At 38.9% G+C, this 18,384-nt stretch overlaps 2 protein-coding genes across 2 annotated transcripts; both read left to right on the top strand.

The window, feature by feature from the left end:
- Positions 1–63: 63 nt before the first annotated feature.
- On the top strand, positions 64–5,983 carry LOC126610406 (protein trichome birefringence-like 43). The gene is made up of 5 exons (XM_050278459.1): positions 64–157; positions 3,545–3,693; positions 3,970–4,085; positions 4,224–4,399; positions 4,517–5,983. The coding sequence occupies exons 2-5, from the start codon at positions 3,630–3,632 to the stop codon at positions 4,584–4,586; spliced, it is 426 nt and encodes a 141-aa protein (XP_050134416.1). The 5' UTR covers positions 64–157; positions 3,545–3,629; the 3' UTR covers positions 4,587–5,983.
- Positions 140–2,555, top strand: LOC126610405 (protein trichome birefringence-like 43). The gene is made up of 5 exons (XM_050278458.1): positions 140–435; positions 656–827; positions 966–1,141; positions 1,259–1,417; positions 1,927–2,555. The coding sequence occupies exons 1-5, from the start codon at positions 140–142 to the stop codon at positions 2,225–2,227; spliced, it is 1,104 nt and encodes a 367-aa protein (XP_050134415.1). The 3' UTR covers positions 2,228–2,555.
- Positions 5,984–18,384: the final 12,401 nt, after the last annotated feature.

The following is an 18,384-nucleotide window of genomic DNA, read 5'->3' as shown; positions in this document are numbered from 1 at the left end:
TAATAAAGCAATTGAGCAAGACTAATACACAAATTTATGGATTTTAATACAAGAGCAAAGGAAGAACCACTATTTAAACTCACGTGGCAAATCAATAGATCAGTTCTAACCAAGAAGTGATACATTCTCGTTCTAACACATGGAGACTTCCATTTCCGTAAGTGTTGCAGCAGTATTGGTTTTCTGTCTTTTGTGTCAAATCCAAGGGAAAGTTGCCTTTGGTGGTGTTGATAATATTAATGCAACGAAAAATGTTGTAAGGATTGGAAGCTGTGACCTTTTTCAGGGGAAATGGGTTTATGATAGGTCTTATCCTCTCTACACTTCCACTGACTGTCCATTCATAGAGAAGGAGTTTAATTGCCAAAACCATGGACGACCGGATAAGGAGTATCAGAAATACAGATGGCAGCCAACTTCGTGCCAGATACCGAGGTATGTATATACATACGGTTTGTTCGATCTCTTTTCATCTTCTTTGAGGTCTCGTTGGTAATTATTTTATTGCACTGTGTCTAACTCTAATACAAATAATCGTCTAGCTAGATTGAGAATCAAAAGCCTAAACCTTAACTGCAAGTCAGATTACTTAATGAATACGCTTGCGACATCCAACTTATTACCATGTTTGCTTTATCATCATTTATACGTGTAGGATCACTGGAAGAAGTTTTCTTCAAAGATTGAGAGGGAAGCGCATCCTGTTTGTAGGAGACTCACTGAGCTTGAATCAATGGCAGTCTCTCACATGCATGATTCACAAATCAGCACCAGAAGCTAAGTACGATCTAGTCAAGATTGGAGGCCTATCTGTACTCAAATTTCCAGTAAGACTTAGCTATCGAGATATATAGCTTTCCCCTTGTCTCGTCAATTTTTCTTTTATTTGCTATATTAAGCCAAGTGAGATCAAACTGATAACCTAGTTATCTTAATCCTAACGCATTGTCTCCCCCACTGTGAAGGCATACGACATCTCGATCATGTTCTCGCGCAATGCCTTTCTAGTAGATATCGTCCTTGAGGGAAGCCGGCGTGTTCTAGTGCTCGATTCGATTCAAAGTGGAAATTTTTGGAGAACCTTTGACGTCTTGGTCTTTGATACATGGCACTGGTGGCTTCATACTGGAAGGAAACAACCGTACGTTATAGATCATATGATAGTATTTTAATTGTTTTGGATTCATCAGGTTGGTAGAATATACAATATTGTTATAAATTGTGCATGTTTTGGTGGCAAAAATATATAATATTGCAGGTGGGATTTTGTCCGATACGAGGGACGGACACACAAAGACATGGATCGCATGGTGGCTTACGAGACAGCTCTGAGGACATGGGCAAGATGGGTAGATTCCAGTGTTGATTCTACTAAAACTCAGGTCTTCTTCCAGGGTGTTTCTCCAGATCACATGAAGTAAGTAATTGTGCAAGCAAAAATTTCTCCCTTATAATCCATTACACGTGAATCGAACCTGAGATACCTCGTTTACAAATGAAGAAGAATACTAGTAGATCATAGTACTGATTGCTTAGTAAACCAATATTTTAATTTTGAACTTATAGGTCAGTACATGAATGTTTTATTTTCAACTTAAGTTAATAAAAGAAAAGGAAATATAAAAAGAAACAATTTTTACTAAAAAATCCTTTTGTTTTTACTAATGTAAAATGTTTTTTTTTGGTCAATTACTACTGCAAATTAATTAAGGCTAAAGTAAAACTTCATATCCAATATTGACTCTTGGACTGCCAGATGAGTTCATATGTATATACGTACATTTAGGTTAAACTTAAATGTGTAGCATAGGAGTTAGAATATGTATATATGGAGCATATTTGAAATTTCTGTCTTGATTAAGCATTGTTTCCCATAACATATTGGCCTGATCTTTTTTCTATTTGTGCTAAAATATGATCATCTAGTCCAAGAGAATGGGGTGATGCAAAGTCGGAGAACTGCCGAGGACAAACAGAACCAGTGTTCGGGTCACATTATCCAGGAGGTTCACATCCAGCAGAAATTGTCCTAAAAAAGGTTTTGCGCATAGTGTTTAAGCCAGTTCATTTGCTCGACATAACAACACTTTCACAACTAAGAAAAGACGGTCACCCTTCAGTCTATGGATACGGCGGCCGCCGCGGCACAGACTGCACTCACTGGTGTCTTCCTGGTGTTCCAGATTCTTGGAATCAAATTCTAATTGCAGCACTCTTCCAAAGCTGAATTGATAATTTTTTTACTTTTGATTGATGAATAATAAATCATTAGGCTAGCAACCAGGAGCTCCGTGTTGTGAATCGAGATCTTCTCGGGATCTTTGTGTCTAGAGTCCAAGGACTAGGAGATCCGGACCGTTGAAGAGAGAGATCCGACCCATTGATTTGTGTCTAGTGGCTAGTAAAACGGGTTCATAAAGGCTGCATGATTTAAAATAAGTGGTTCAAATCTTGTAGTCCTTAGGCTCCAGACCCAAAGATCTTTCTTTGGAGTATTGCTTCATTTTTCAGTAGGAAAGTGTTAATTAACGTTTCACCTTTGTTTTTTTTCCTAATTGGGCCCGACTTTCATTTTTCCACAAACATCAGGTGTAAGACCATAATTTTCACCTTCCTAGAACTATGAACGATCAAATTGTTGTGTTTGGCTCATACATTTGTGAGTAATTATGAGTCATGTGTTGACAACAATTGAAGACGTGGTGACTACCACAAGCAAATTTGGAAGCAAGCAAGACTTGACTTTGTGTTTGCTTGCACACAATTGTGCATGTTTTCTCTTCTATGCATTAAATGACAAATGGAGAAAATTTGTACTTTATAGACTAGGTATAGACTTTAGTGCATGCTAGGTAGGCTAGGTAATAATTATGTCATGTGAACTTAAGACTTTTTGGTCTTGGTTGTTGGCATAGTTACTAGTGTATGCCTATAACTAGATACAACATTTGTGCATTGAGGAATGCTTAGAAAATGGGAAGGTAAGCATCCAAGGTGGAGAGAGCATTTGGCTCTCCCATGGGAAAGGTTGAACATGGGTTGAGAGAAAATCAAGAGAGCTAAAGTGAAAAGTATTCTAGTGAAAGAACTCTTGGGGTAGAGTGAGGCTCTTGGGAAAATTCTATGAGTGGATGTGCAAGGGATTCAGGATTGAGTTATGTTGATTTAACTCATGTGTACTTATACTGTTATTCATAGTGAAGAGCAATATCTCTCCGGGGACGTAAGCATGTTTTTGCCGAACCTCGTAAATTTCTCGGTATCTTTATTTCTTGTATTTTATTCTGTTCAGCTGAGTGTGATTTGGTGAGGTTGCAATTTGAATCTCGTTTCTGTACTAACGAACGGGCCAAGGCACAACAATTGGTATCAGAGCATCGTTGGAGGCTTTGGTTCGTTGGAGGTCCAGATTTGTTGTTCACCATGGAATTTTTAGTTGAGCAGTTTAATGGGAGAGGCAGTTTTACTCTTGGTAAAAGAGAGTAATGGAAGCCCAGACCCAAAGAAAAATGTTGTAAGGATTGGAAGCTGTGACCTTTTCCAGGGGAAATGGGTTTATGATAGGTCTTATCCTCTCTACACTTCCACTGACTGTCCATTCATAGAGAAGGAGTTTAATTGCCAAAACCATGGACGATAGGACAAGGAGTATCAGAAATACAGATGGCAGCCAACTTCGTGCCAGATACCGAGGTATGTATATACATACGGTTTGTTCGATCTCTTTTCATCTTCTTTGAGGTCTCGTTGGTAATTATCTTATTGCATTATGTCTGACTCTAATACAAATAATCGTCTAGCTAGATTGAGCATCAAAAGCCTAAACCTTAACTGCAAGTCAGATTACTTAATGAATACGCTTGCGACATGTAACTTATTACCATGTTTGCTTTATCATCATTTATACGTGTATGATTAATGGAAGAAGTTTTCTTCAAAGATTGAGAGGGAAGTGCATCCTGTTTGTAGGAGACTTATTGAGCTTGAATCAATGGCAGTTTCTCACATGCATGATTCACAAATCAGCACCAGAAGCTAAGTACGACCTAGTCAAGATTGGAGGCCTATCTGTACTCAAATTTCCAGTAAGACTTAGCTATCGAGATATATAGCTTTCCCCTTTTCTCGTCAATTTTTCTTTTATTTGCTATATTAAGCCAAGTGAGATCAAACTGATAACCTAGTTATCTTAATCCTAATGCATTGTCTCCCCCACTGTGAAGGCATACGACATCTCGATCATGCTCTCGCGCAATGCCTTTCTAGTAGATATCGTCCTTGAGGGAAGCCGGCGTGTTCTAGTGCTTAATTCGATTCAAAGTGGAAATTTTTGGAGAACCTTTGATGTCTTGGTCTTTGATACATGGCACTGGTGGCTTCATACCGGAAGGAAACAACCGTACGTTATAGATCATATGATAGTATGTTAATTGTTTTGGATTCATCAAGTTGGTAGAAAATACAATATTGCTATAAATTGTGCATGTTTTGGTGGCAAAAATATATAATATTGCAGGTGGGATTTTGTCCGATACGAGGGATGGACACACAAAGATATGTATTGCGAATCGAGATCTTTAGGCTAGCAACCAGGAGTTCTGTATTGCGAATCGAGATCTTCTTCGGATCTTTGTGTCTAGAGCCCAAAACCCAGAAGATCCGGACCGTTGAAGAGAGAGATCCGAACCATTGATTTGTGTCTAGTGGGCTAGTAAAACGGGTTCATAAAGGCCGAATGATTTAAAATAAGTGGTTCAAATCTTGTAGTCCTTAGGCTCCAGACACAGAGATCTTTATTCGGAGTATTTCTTCATCAGTAAGAAAGTGTTAATTAACGTTTCACCCTTTTTTTTCCTAATTGGGCCCAACTTTCATTTTTCCACAAACATTAGGCGTAAAACCATAATTTTCACCTTCCTGGAACTATGAACAATCAAATCAACTCCAGCGGTACTAACTCGGAGTGGGCATAGAGCCACACATCTCCTCACGAGGAGATGATCCAATCAGGTGGTTCTCGGCACGATCATAGCTTTTCGCTCCGCTTGCGGAATGATATAACTCCGGGCGGAGTGGAGCGACATGGCTGCTTAGTCGTATCAACTGCTCCCACTTAAACGCCAAATTGCCATGTCCAATCGATGCAGTACATATTCAACCATATGGGGTGCCGTTCAGATTGACTAACATGGCAGATACGTCCGCCCATACCATGCAGAGGATAGACTGCATTGTCTTGACAAAAAGCATGTCTGAATGAACAGGTTATGTTGTTGACTCCCACTCAAGCTATCCACTAAGATCAACATCAGAGAGCTCAGATCGACTTCTCTTGGCTTATAAATAGCCAAACTGACTCCTTAAGCGGGGGTAGACATTATGAGCGCTGTTGATGCACAAAATAAGTGAGGACTTTGGTGCAACAGAAAGTGTCAAGTTTGTGACCTTCGCTAGATTGCTCCGATCACTAGTGTGGATAAGTATGTAAATGGATAGAGACAGGGAAGCAAACACAAGATGTACGTGGTTCACCCAGATTGGCTACGTCTATGAAGTAGAGGAGTTCTCATTAATTGTGAAGGGTTTACACAAGTACATAGGTTTAAGCTCTCTTTTAGTGAGTACTAGTGAATGATTTAGTACAAATGACATTAGGAAATATTGTGAGAGAATGATCTCTATTTATAGAAAAGAGTTTCTAGTTTCATTCTGACATTGACACGTGTCGTGTTGTGATTGGCTTCTGATGTTGACACGTGTCGTGTTATGATTGGCTTCTGATGTCGACACGTGTTGCGTTGTGATTAGCCTCATGATTAGATGGAAACTCTTCTAGGTCCTTAACGGTATAACGTTGACCGATGCTCAGTAGTTTCGAGATTGGTCAAGTATGGTACAAACAAGCCCTAAAACACTCATCATTTCCATACTTAGACACAATTTAACTTGACTATCAGAGTGCCTTCGTAGGGAACCACCAACCCCAACGCTCTATCTAATGGTCCTTGCTTGTTTTTGGTCTGTGCAGGTTAGAACCATCGCTCTAACAATTTAAATTCATATTCCCCTGCAAATAGCCTTACCTTCATGCATGGTTGATCATCCTGATCCATCGTACAATCCAGACTTTCCTAGAATAGACGTCACTTCTCTGACGATTGAGACAATTATCACTGAGAATGTACCTCATGTGTTCGGCAAAGAAGATCATAAACCACCACCTCTTCCTCATTATTGACATTGCTATACCTCATTTGTGAGATGCACGAGAGTATAAGCTCTGACATAGAAAGCCTCCGATGCAACCACAAGGTTTTGTCCCTCAATGTTAAGAGGCGTTTGTTATGGCTAAAGTCTCAGTTAGGCAGTGAAACCACTAGAATCCCTATAATTGGTATGAGATAATTGAACAATATGGAAGAGTCTACTTCTACTCCAACGCCTACCTTGCTTATATGGTCACAGAAACTCCTCGCGCAAGGGTAAACCTTGCAGAAGCTTCGTTCACTGCACAATCATAGGGTCCAAGAAATCAGGTGAGAGCTTCTCCCAGTAATCTGTAAAGCTTGCGGAACTTCCTACTAAGCTTGAACTCAATAAGGACTCCCTTCTTAAACGTGGTGGTAGCTATGCAATTATCTGGCTTATCTCACTTCGCAAACTCAGTGCAGAGAAGGGAGTCATCATTGAGTTCGAGCTTAGTAGGCAATTTCGTAAGCCTACGAGTACATTACCCTAGTAGAGGGCTTTGACAAAGCAAAAGAAATAGTCGCACGAGATGAAGAGTATAGAAAGAATGGAAAGTTAATGGAGCCGTGTGCGATAGAACAGATAATAAATGAGCCTTGGTAGGAGTGTAGTGGGGGTAAACATGGATGCCCGAGGCAGGCGGATCGATTGGAGCCCCGAGCGAAATCAAGATGAGAGCTTCATAGAGGTTCATCCTTGATGATTTTGCCAAGTCAGTTAAGCTCTATCAACTTGAACACTTGCAAACATTCTTATTCACCTCAACAGAAAATTCAGTATCGGCCTCTCAGAAGACATATTTGGCAGTCGTGGACGAGACTCTGACAAACTCCGAACTTCACTGAGCCATGTTCAAGTCCTTGACAGATTCCCACAGTTATACTTTCATGGGCATTTTCTCTTTAAGGGTACCTTATTTTTTAGTCCGATTAGGCATCATCCGTAACTTTAATAATTTCAGACCCCAACCAAACGTGCAAGCTCTGAGGTGGCTAGAACGCTCGACGGACCCGAGGATTATAAGAGATCCACCATCTTCTCTCGTTCTCTCTTCCTCGTCAATTTACCTTCAGTTCGAAAAACTATTATAGTCATCCTTATTTTGCCCATTGACTCTGATGGCTTCTAATTCGCTGTTATGTCTACCTTATCGATCTTCTTCTTATTCTCATTGTAGTCCATAACCCTCTTCTCTATCACATTTTCATGATATTTCCTAGTTACTTCTACCAAACCTTCAGGCAAGTTTCTGTTTGGGTGCACGATCCACGACCAATCCCGATAAGCCTTAGGGTTCATAATGTGGGTCGTATTAATCATGTGTGCCATGATGACCCCTACTCCACGAGCCAGATCAGCCAAAGTCATGGAGACAATGGGTTTCATGGCAACTCAGGGACCATTGATGTCTTATTCCCACTCACTAACGACTCTCAGCACATCTTGATTGTAGTCTTTGTCCTTGGTTGGAAGGTTCTTGATCCAGGAATCATTCCATCTTCCAGCAAAATGGCTTTGAAAGAAGTAGCGACAGTTTGCGGGGATAGTCTTTAAGAGGTAAAGGGCATGAAATTCAGGTAACCCCATCTTGATTTCATAAATCTTGTTCAATTTGTCAAAGGTATGCAAGACTCGGCAAGCCGTTTGAGTGAGAGCTTGTCGGGATAATCTTTAGAAGGTAAAAGGCATAAAATTCATACAAACCCATCTCGATTTCATAAATCTTGTTCAATTTGTCAAAGGTATACAAGACCCGATAAGCCGTAAAAGTGAGGTTGGTTGGAGCCAACTACTAGTGCAACAATACCTTCTTTATGAAACCCTCTAGTGGAAACTTAAGCCCTTAACTTAGGAACCATGGATGAATGCGAATGTTCGTTCAGGTCAGGTCTAGAGACTCGGGCAACTTGCTAAGACGTCGATGATGCGTCTCTCCAACTCAAGATGACAGTTATCGAGCACGTATCGATGGGCTTCCAGGACACAACATCTTGATTTGGAGAGACACAATATCGGCGTTTCCACTAAGTTGCCCAAGTCTCTAAATCCAACTCGACCAAACATCTGCATTCATCCATAGTTTCTAAGCCTAGGGCTTAAGTTTCCACATAAGGGTTTCATAAAAGAGGTACTGTTGCACTATCGGCTAGCTCCCATTAACCTCACTCCTACGACTTATCGAGTCTTACATGCATTTGATAGACTGAAAAATATTTATAGAATCAAGATGGGTTTGCCTGAATTCCATGCCCTTTAGGCCATCTCCAATCGAAGGAAGGCCAGATGGCTCGTTTTAGCCCTCTAGCCCTCCAAAAAATTAATATTTTAATGAACAGTGTAGGGCCATATTTCTTACCATCTCTAACTGAGGGCCAAAGAGCCATAGGGCCAAACATAGCTCTGTGACAAAAACCCTTCTTCAACCGAGGGCCAAACATAATTTATTATTTAAATTTAAAAACTACAACAACTTAAATTTAAAAACTACAACAATTTAAATTTAAAAACTACAACTTATATTAAAAAACTACAACTTAAATTTAAAAACTACAACAATTTAAATTTAAAAACTACAACAACTTAAATTTAAACTCCATAATCAACATCATCTTCATCATCCGCCATTGTAAGAGTATAGTCAAAGGTAAACAACTGCCGCCGGGTTATAATTTCCCTCTTTTTCCAATCAAAATAGGCCTTACTCATTGGAGTGTAATCCAAAGTGTTCATTTGCATATTCCTATCATCCATCTCTTCTTGTATTTGTTTGGCCCATTCTTCATGCCTACGGTTCCTTTCTTTCGCGGCAAAGACATTTTGCTCCGCCATTAATCATCCTTTGCCTTGCCCTTTTCCTTCAACCTTCAGGCCTTGTTTCGTCCCATAGCCATTGGTATGGAACCTTCACCCGAAGATGGATTTTCTACCCTTATTTCTTGAATGGTAAAAGATCCATCTTCATCCTCATCTACAGATGAGGATTCAGTTCCAAACACTAGCATAGAACCTACTCTATGTTGAGGTGGATCTTCAAATAACACCCACCATTTACAAATTTCCCAATAACTGTGAAACTGAAAGGCTTTCGAGTTGCCTCCATACACAATTCCTCCACTTGGAGTACCTAAAAAATATAATTACAAAAATTAAAGGAAATTATTTTATGAAATTAAATGTAATATAATTAAATATTTAAAATAAATTGTGAAAACACTTACTTCGTCGTATTAATTGGCCCTGCTTTCATGTCTACTTACAGCTGCTATCATGCTTGATGTCATTTATTCAAAATTGGATGAAGATGTTTCTTCCATCTTGAAGAACAACTCTCATGGTTTCGGGTATTCGGTGGAGTGGTGCCTTCGTAGAACTCATAGTATCTTTTGGACACACGAGTCCAAATACCTTCACTTGTTTGAGAAGTCCCCCTCACACTATCTTCTGAGACCCATTTATAAGCCCTGCAAAGAGCTTCATTTTCTTTTCGAGTTCAAGCCCTATCTTTCATTGCAGATGAGGCCATTTGAAAATTATTGAAAAACTTGAAGGAAAGATTATTAGAAGAGGTAAGAAAATATGATAATTGAAATGGTGAAAATTTTGTGACAAATGGTGCACGAATGACTTAGGTATTTATAGGCAAAATGAGAATTTTTTTAAATTTAAAAAAAAAATAAAATCAAATCCAATGATAACTGAAGTCAGCTAGCCATTGTGTTTAAAATTGTGGCCTAGGACAGGCTGACTGGTTGGTTCCTTTGTGCCAGCCGGTTGGCCCTTTGGCCATTTTTTGTCCAGTGGGGCCCACGAGCCCTTTAGCCTGACCCTCGGTTGAAGATGGTTTTCTGGCTATTTTCGACCCTCTAAACCATTCGATTGGAGATGGCCTTACCTCCTTAAGAGTATCCCAGCAAGCTCTTGCTACTTCTTCCAAAGCCATTCCGCGAGAAGATAGAATCGTTCTTGGATCAAGAACCTTCCAATCAAGGACAAAAACTATGATCGAGATGTGCTGATAGTCGGAAAGTGGGAATAAGACATCATCGGTCTCTGAGTTGCCATGAAACCAAATGTCTTCATGACTTTGGCGGATCCAGCTTGGGGAGTCGGGGTGAGTGCACACATAATTGATAGAGGCTACATTGTGATCCTTGAGGCCCATCAAGATTGGTCATGGATTGTGCATCTAGACCGAGACTTGCTTGAGACTGATGGAAGTAACCAGGAAATGTCTTCAGAAGGTACTAACGGAGAGGGTTAGGGATTACAATGAGATGAAGAAGGTCGATAATTTGCTCCTTGTAACTCAAAAGTCGCCACTTTACTCCCTAAAACTCATAGTTCGCTCTACTTTGCCCCTGGAACTTGATTTTGATCTCATTTTGCCCCTTGAAATTTGAAAGTAGTCTCTATAAAACTCAAAATTCGCTTCACATTGCCTTAGATTTGTTATTTTCTTATGTGGATTTGATTTGGGTGCGCCAGGCTAATAAGTTTATTTTTTATTATTTTCATCTCTTCAATTTCTTTTAAACTTAATATTCTCAGATTGTTAAATATTAACGCATAATAGAGATTTATAATCAAATTTGTTGCACATATGGCCTAATCTTATTGGGTGTTGGGTCCCACATGTATTTCAAAATGCGACCTATAAGTTTAGAGAGAAGATAAAGTCCCCAAGTCAAAATGGAAATTTTTTTGACTTTCAGGAAGTAAAATGGTGACTAGTTACACAAGCAAAGTGGGTATTTAAGAGGTTAAGATGGCATATTTTGAGGAAGATTCATTCTAAGGATTTGTAGGGGACGACCTAAGCTTTCAAAAGTGACCTTTTGGGACCAAATCGGAGTCGATTTGGTCGGTCAAAAGTCTGAATTTCTGAGAAGTCCGAATTTTAGTTCAAATAGAAAACCTTTTATTTTATGTTTTATTATTTTATTATGTTTCCTAGTTTTATTCTAAGACCTTTTAGGGTTTTATTTTGCAGTAGTATAAATAAGACTTTTTAGCCGTTAGGGTTTGAAGGGAAGGAGAAGAGGAAACACACGCACACTTTAGAGAGTTTTTCAAGTTTATTTTCTAGGTGTTTTCTATCCTTACTCTTAATAATATTTTGTTTTATGATTGTTCATGACTAAGTTCTTTTGTTAGGGCGAAGCCATGAGTCTTAGCATGAATATGTGGTTTTATTAATTTGCTTATGAATGGATGCATGTTTACTTTGAATTATTAATCACCGCGATTAAAACTATCTAATTGTCTTAGTAATTCATGACCATTAGGATTTTTAGACAAATAATTTGATGCACATCACCCTGAAATTGAGGGCTTTTTGTGATTAGTAATTGTAAGTTCACTTAAGGCGAACATCACGCTCTTAAGGGTTGCATGGTTTTTCAAAGGGTTTTCACAAAGCTTAATGAATCTTGTATGTTTTTATTTGATCTGAACATCATAGATGGGTTGTAACACACCATGACCTAGATCGAGGCATGATGGCCATCACGTGAGGGTGATGTAGCCATATGCACAGTGTGGAAGCAATAAAGATATAAGGAAAAGCGAATAAATAAAAACCAACTAACTAGAGCACTAGATAAGGTAAGGTGCAAGTGCGACATTAAGTGAGAGTTCACAATCAGAGCATAAGTAGCTTAAGTGCAGTCCAGCAGGACGAATACTAATTATACAACACCAAAGATAATCCTACATTGGTGATAATCTGTCAAAGCTGCCGTGAATTCCTTGTAAGCCACCGACAAGCACTCCTAACTAGAACCTTGAGGGGCGCAAAACAGAAAGTGTGAGTGGGCAAAAACAAAGCTTTTCAAAACCATTTCATTTAACAAAAGTTATAACCCTTCGCCGTAGAACCTGTATAATTTTCAAGAAAATAGAATGCATATATATAGATACATATCTCGAAACCATGCTCAGAAAACAATATTCATAAGTATGCCATGCCAAATATCTCAAAATAACAGAATAAGTAACTCAGGTGAAATAACATATCAGCCGGATCCACCTAAAGTGGCATGTACAGCTGAATCTATACCTCAACAAGTATGCTTGTACACGAGTCAGAACCACCTAAAGTGGTCTATACGACAAGACTGGGTGTAAATAAATGAATACGCTATAGTACTACGATCACGTGAAGACTGTGTGAATAATCGTGGGTCACCTACAAGTCAGAACCACTTATAGTGGTCTGTACGACAGGACTGTGCACCTAACTTGGATCTAAGGTGAACGTATGGTGTGGGAGGTGAACATCACGTGAAGGCCTGCGCCATGGCCACGGGCGGGAGCACTAACACCGGGATGCAGGTTTATAAATTCTCAACGTATCTCACATCATCATCAAATCACACATAAACAGTCTAAAACTTACCTGGTACTTACCTGAGCGTCCACAACGTCAAATCATATTTATGCATACTTTACTAATTCATACTCTTAAGTATAAATCAATATGCATGGCATTTCAAAACATAATTTCATTTAAACGCATTTTTTGGGAAAAATACCAAGTATATAAGTATATACTGAAAACTAAAAGTCCACTCACTGATATGTAGAAGGGTCGTAACCCCTGAGCCTTACTTGACTGTGCTCGTCCTCAGGATAGGTCTCACCTATATGCGAAACAACTATATAAATGTTATTTAAAGCACATACGCAAAACTAGGAAATAACTTCTCATACATTGCTCAATTGGGGTATTTGAATATACCAACATGGCCCACTCAACTTCAAGAACACCCCCATATTTTTAGAAAAATTTTCTGAGTACCCACGCGCCCTCATGCGCCGCCCAAGGCACGGCCAAACGCGCGACCCACGCGCAGGCACATGCTTGGCACACCAAAAGGATTCCCTAATGGCGTTATGGAATATTTCGTTAAAAATCAGCATATACCGTTATAATTACCTGACGGAGTTAGAATATTCCGTCAACTTTGACAGAATATTCTCCTCATTTTTCCTTGGTTCGCCGGAGTCCGGCGCCGATGCCGCTGCTATCGCTGGAAACTGGAAAAATCTTAAAACTTCAATATCTTTTTCGATTCTCAACCAAAATTCATGAATTATATACCAAAATGAAGCTTGTGATGAGAGGAACAATTCCTTACCACTTTCAAGTCTTAAATCCACAGGAAACTCGTCGGAAAAACCCACCATAATCCAGCCACCTTTGCAACTCCGCGAACTGGGATTTCCCGACGTCCAAAATCCTTCAAAATTCTTCTAAAAGCTTCGCGAAGACTATCTAAGGCTTCCAAAAAGCTCAAAACTTCAAGAAACACTCGTGATCACATCGAGGTCACTGTGCACTACCTCGGAGCTTCTTGGTTCTTGGGTTTTTTAGGGTTTCACGTCCAACCAAAACCACTATTTGACTCCTGAGCTTGAAAGGAGCATGAAAACAACTACCAAAACCCTGATATGTGATTAGAGAGCTAGGTTCGAGGTTGTCCGTATGGTTGTATGGAAATAGAAGAAAATCCGAGAAGGAGGAGAGAGAGAGGGTCAACGGGATTGGTTGGTGTGTATGTGTGTGGTCCAGGTTTGGCCAACCAAACCAAAAACAAATAAAATCTTAAGTTCCAATTGGGTCCAAATCTTTAGGAAATGAAATAATTGGTTAAAATATTAAGCTCAACACACAACACAACTCAACGTCCAAGGGTAAATTAGTCAATTCACACCATCGATAAATTATATTTCGAGACGGGCTGTCACAGGTTATATGTTAGATATATGTTTTCGCTTGAACATCACGAGGAAAATATACATTAAGAAAACCTAACCTTCAAAGCATGTATGTAGAAATTGATAAGTAATTAGTAGAATTGCTTATGATTGTAACGGTGACGACTGAACCCTAGGACTTGTACAAATTGATTTAAAAACAAATTGATTTTCTTTAAATTGTTCTCTAGTTAATTTATTTAATTGTCTTTAATTTAAATTTGTTTTTATTATTTTAAATTCCAAAATCATCATTTTCACAACTTTATTCTAAATAATTAGTTAAGGATTAGTATAAATACAAATTATTCATTCAATTCTTGTGGAAAACGACATTGCTTGAGCTACTATACTACGATAACCTTGTTCTCTTGTAAGTATTTTTAAGTGTTTTTATCTCTACTTTTGTATGTGGTAAAAATCCCTATCAGCTTTAACAGCAAAATGTGTCCATGGATGTAAAGTGAGCGAGAAAGGAAGAACAGCATAAAAGATGGGCATAGTAACAGAGAGAGAGGAAACGCAATCTTTAATGTGTTAATTGTAGACCAAGAGTGATGTTAGGGAAACTAAATTCAGAGATTAAATTTGTAAACCAAATAATGTGTTACCAATTGAAATGACCACGTCTATCAATGTTTTAGTAATAAACTAATTATCAACTTACGTATCCTTTAATTTTCAAAATTTAATCTCTATCATTACTTATAGAACAAACGCGTCGGTATTGTTGACACCGACTACCAGCAAAAGCAGTTGGATTGGACTTCACGTCCGCACCAAGAAATATTAGAATGTTGTAAAATCGACTGTGTGTGCAGTGGAATAAATAAGCAAGACACAAAATTTACGAGGTTCCTCTACAGTCAGTGTGACTGGAGTACGTCCTCGGGGCAGCAGTGGTGCTTCCATTATAATTTAGAATAATAGGAGTACAAAGATAACTCTCTCTATTATCTCCTCTCATCTTCCTCTATTCTCTCTCTTCCTCTTCCTTCTCTCTCTTCCTCTACCTTCCTTCCTCTCTTTCTTTCCCGTGAACTCTTCACATCTATCTTTGTTGTGTTTCATAAGGCTTGCTTATATAGAAGCAAGTCACAAGCAGCATAGTAAAAGAAAATGAATGGGTTATTGGCCAGCCATCCATTCACCTTTACAACACTCCCCCTTGGATGGCCACAAGTCTTCTATTGACTCGTTAAAATCTTGATCTGTTTTGAATGCTCCCCCTGATGAGTATCTCCCCCTGATTTCAAATCATTTAGGTTGATCGTTGATCGTTCTGCTTTAGTCTCTTAGTAAGAAGAGTTGCTGAAAGAGTTGATTTACTTGTTGTTAACTTTCCACAGGCTTTTTCTTGAACTGGGTTGTAGGACTTTCTGCTAGACTTGCATCCAAATGTCTGAATTTACTCCTTTGATCTGAAGCAGATTTGATTCAAGTGTGGTGGACACTTGATCTTGAATCGGACTTGTAATTTCTTTAAGGACCTTCGAAGCTTGATCTTGAATGAAATTGGACCATGAGGAGCTGCACGTGACAAGTGATCTTCGGCTTAGTTGGGGATGAATCAGCATATGTTCATTGCACTTGTCTCCACATGCTTCAATGCATCATTTTCACTTTCCTTACTTGCTCCTTTTGCTTAAGTAGTATTTTCACTGTTTTTCCCCCATGCATATGTGGCATCTTCTCTTGTAGGATTTGTCCCCTGATGCAGGAGTGGAATGCAAACCCTTGCATTTGAATGGTTCATCACTTCTTGGTGACTGGGGACCCAACTCCAACCGTTGAAGATGACTACTCGAGAGCAATACTAGGTAAGCAATCAGGAAAGGTTCCAGGCAGTCGGTTCCTTACCTGGAGTTTGAGTGGAGGTTCCGACATACTGCTTTCTTTATCCTTGTCTTTGCAGGCAAGAACATGGACAAAGGAAAGGACAGGGAGATTGCATGATATGAGATAATCTTGCTCTGGTCCCTGAAGATATGTGATAATCTTGCTCTGGTGTGACATGTTTGAAGATATATTCTCGGAGAGGAAGAAAACTGAGTATTTCGAGATGCTATGTTGAAGATGCATTCTCGGAGATGAGGAAGAGTTAGGTATTCTTGCAGTGTTGCAGGTCTGCCTTGTTATGGAGAACAGAGGTTGACATATATAGAGATTTCTCAATAGCAAGTGGTGGTGCTGTGCTTTTACTCTTGTCAACAACTGTGGTGTAAATAGAACAGTAAGATTTACGCGTTTTTAACTTTGTCAGAGATCTTTGACAAAGTTGCACGCGATATCTGAAAAGCTGAGATTACATCTGAAAAATGCCAACGAATTTTATTCAGGAAAATCTGGCTCTTGAAATTCGAAGAGCGGTGCCTCATCGATCTTTGAACAAGTGGCTCTGCTGCCTCTTCTTTTATAGAGACATCAATTGTGTTCAAGAGTATGCTCAGAAAGTTGCTGCCTGTAGAAATTTCCCCTATCTTGCACCTTTGAAATTTTATTTGACCTCTGTTTTTCCTTCATCATTTCTGAAAAATGACTTGCCCATCTAACATTTGCTTAGATTTGAGTCTTAAGAGTGATACAGACGAGCAGCGTCAGGATAATATATGGCGCCCGTCCTTCTTATCTTCTAATGGTCCTCTTACGGTTGGGGACTATGTGATGAAGAATAACATAACCGCTACTGTGGTAGCTAGGAATCTTCTCACTCTAAGGGATAACAAGATCCTTTCAGAACGGTCTGAAGAGTCGGCCGTTCAAGACTCATTGGCTCTCAGTGTTCAGTGTGATGGCTCTGTGTCCAATATGGGCCAACGCCTACTTGCTCAAACTCGCCAAGTTGAATCATTGATGGCGGAGGTGGCAAGTCTTAAACAAGAGATCAGAGGGCTCAAGCACGAGAATAGGGTGTTACACGTGCTTGCAAATAGTTACTCTACGAGCATGAAAAGAAAGCTCGTCCAACTGCAGGAATCCGAAAGTCGGATTCAAAGTGATCACCAGAGGTTCGTTGCTAGATTCCGAAAACAACTGATGTCTTCCCCTTCTGGTGTTTTGCTAAGTACTGGGGTGCCATATGATCAATCTCTAGTGCCTCCCCCTTCTGGGGTACTTCCAAGTACTGAGGCTTCACATGAGCAACCTTTGTGAAGGCTCCATCCTGTTTATTTGTTTTAACTCATGTGTATGTACATATCTGTAATTTCTTGGAGATATTAATAAATAAACTTTATTTCATTCAATGTATTGTGCCAAATACAATAAAGCATATACTTCACTAAGATGTGGTACTTCTGGACCAAATATTAATTTATCTTTACCCTCACGAAGATAAATGATTATTCTTAGTGTTTTCATCATATGAGTATTCAATTCATAATCTTCAATCCATATGGTTCTTTTAATATCATAAATATCATGGATAAGATTCGTGTTGGTAGATTGTTCGATCTGCAGCTCGAGACAATAATTCCTTCAACACTTTATAATTTTTCTAGACTCTTCAAGAGTCCCAATTTAATATCATCAACTCTTCAAGAGTTATAATTTAATGCCATTGACTCTTGCAAGAGATTTTAGTATGTTGCAACAATATCATAATGATAGTACTCACTAAGGCAATTTATATCATCCATTGGTATTGAGTACATATTTTATGTTTTACCCTTCAGAGGCTTACTTCAAGCAATTTGAATCATTCAGAGATTTTCTACACTTCATGACACATTTTCCTTTGGAATTTATACAGAGCAATTTGCTCCCATGTATATTTGAGGGATTTACTTATGGAGATATGATGTGGGTGACTCACAACCCTTCATATATAATTCTCCATTTATATGAACTCGTTTACAACCTTGTGTCATATCATGTAAGTGTATTACACTGTATTACAAATGCCATATATAATCTCCTTGGTTCAACATCTTTTGGCTATTTGTATTGTATTCAAATATATATAGGTTCATTTGCCCACGTTCTTACAAAATTGTAATGGAATTGCCTTTCTTCATTTTGGCCAATAATTTTTCTTTTGTCGACGAACAAAAGAACGTGACTCAATATTAACACAGCTCATTGATGATTTAGTAGCTACTTGTAAAAACCAAAATTAACATTGGTTATCATCAATCCGTGATCCCATATTCTCATGTGCATGCGCATGCATAAAAGCTTTTCATTTCTTTGGATATCCATTGCCTCTTCAAGGGCATGACGCTATCTCTTCCAGGATAGTCATAATTTAGAGAATGTGGATCATAACCTCCTCTTGAGTGTTATAGAGCTTGGATTTTAATCTCCACTTCCGGGAGTTGAGTAATTGGAACCTATGTGTCTATTATGCTCTATGTATGAGACATCAACATTCCCATG

Source organism: Malus sylvestris, chromosome 17 (assembly GCF_916048215.2).
Source record: "Malus sylvestris chromosome 17, drMalSylv7.2, whole genome shotgun sequence".
Taxonomy (NCBI): domain Eukaryota; kingdom Viridiplantae; phylum Streptophyta; class Magnoliopsida; order Rosales; family Rosaceae; genus Malus; species Malus sylvestris.
This window is presented reverse-complemented; position numbering and strand designations above follow the sequence as displayed.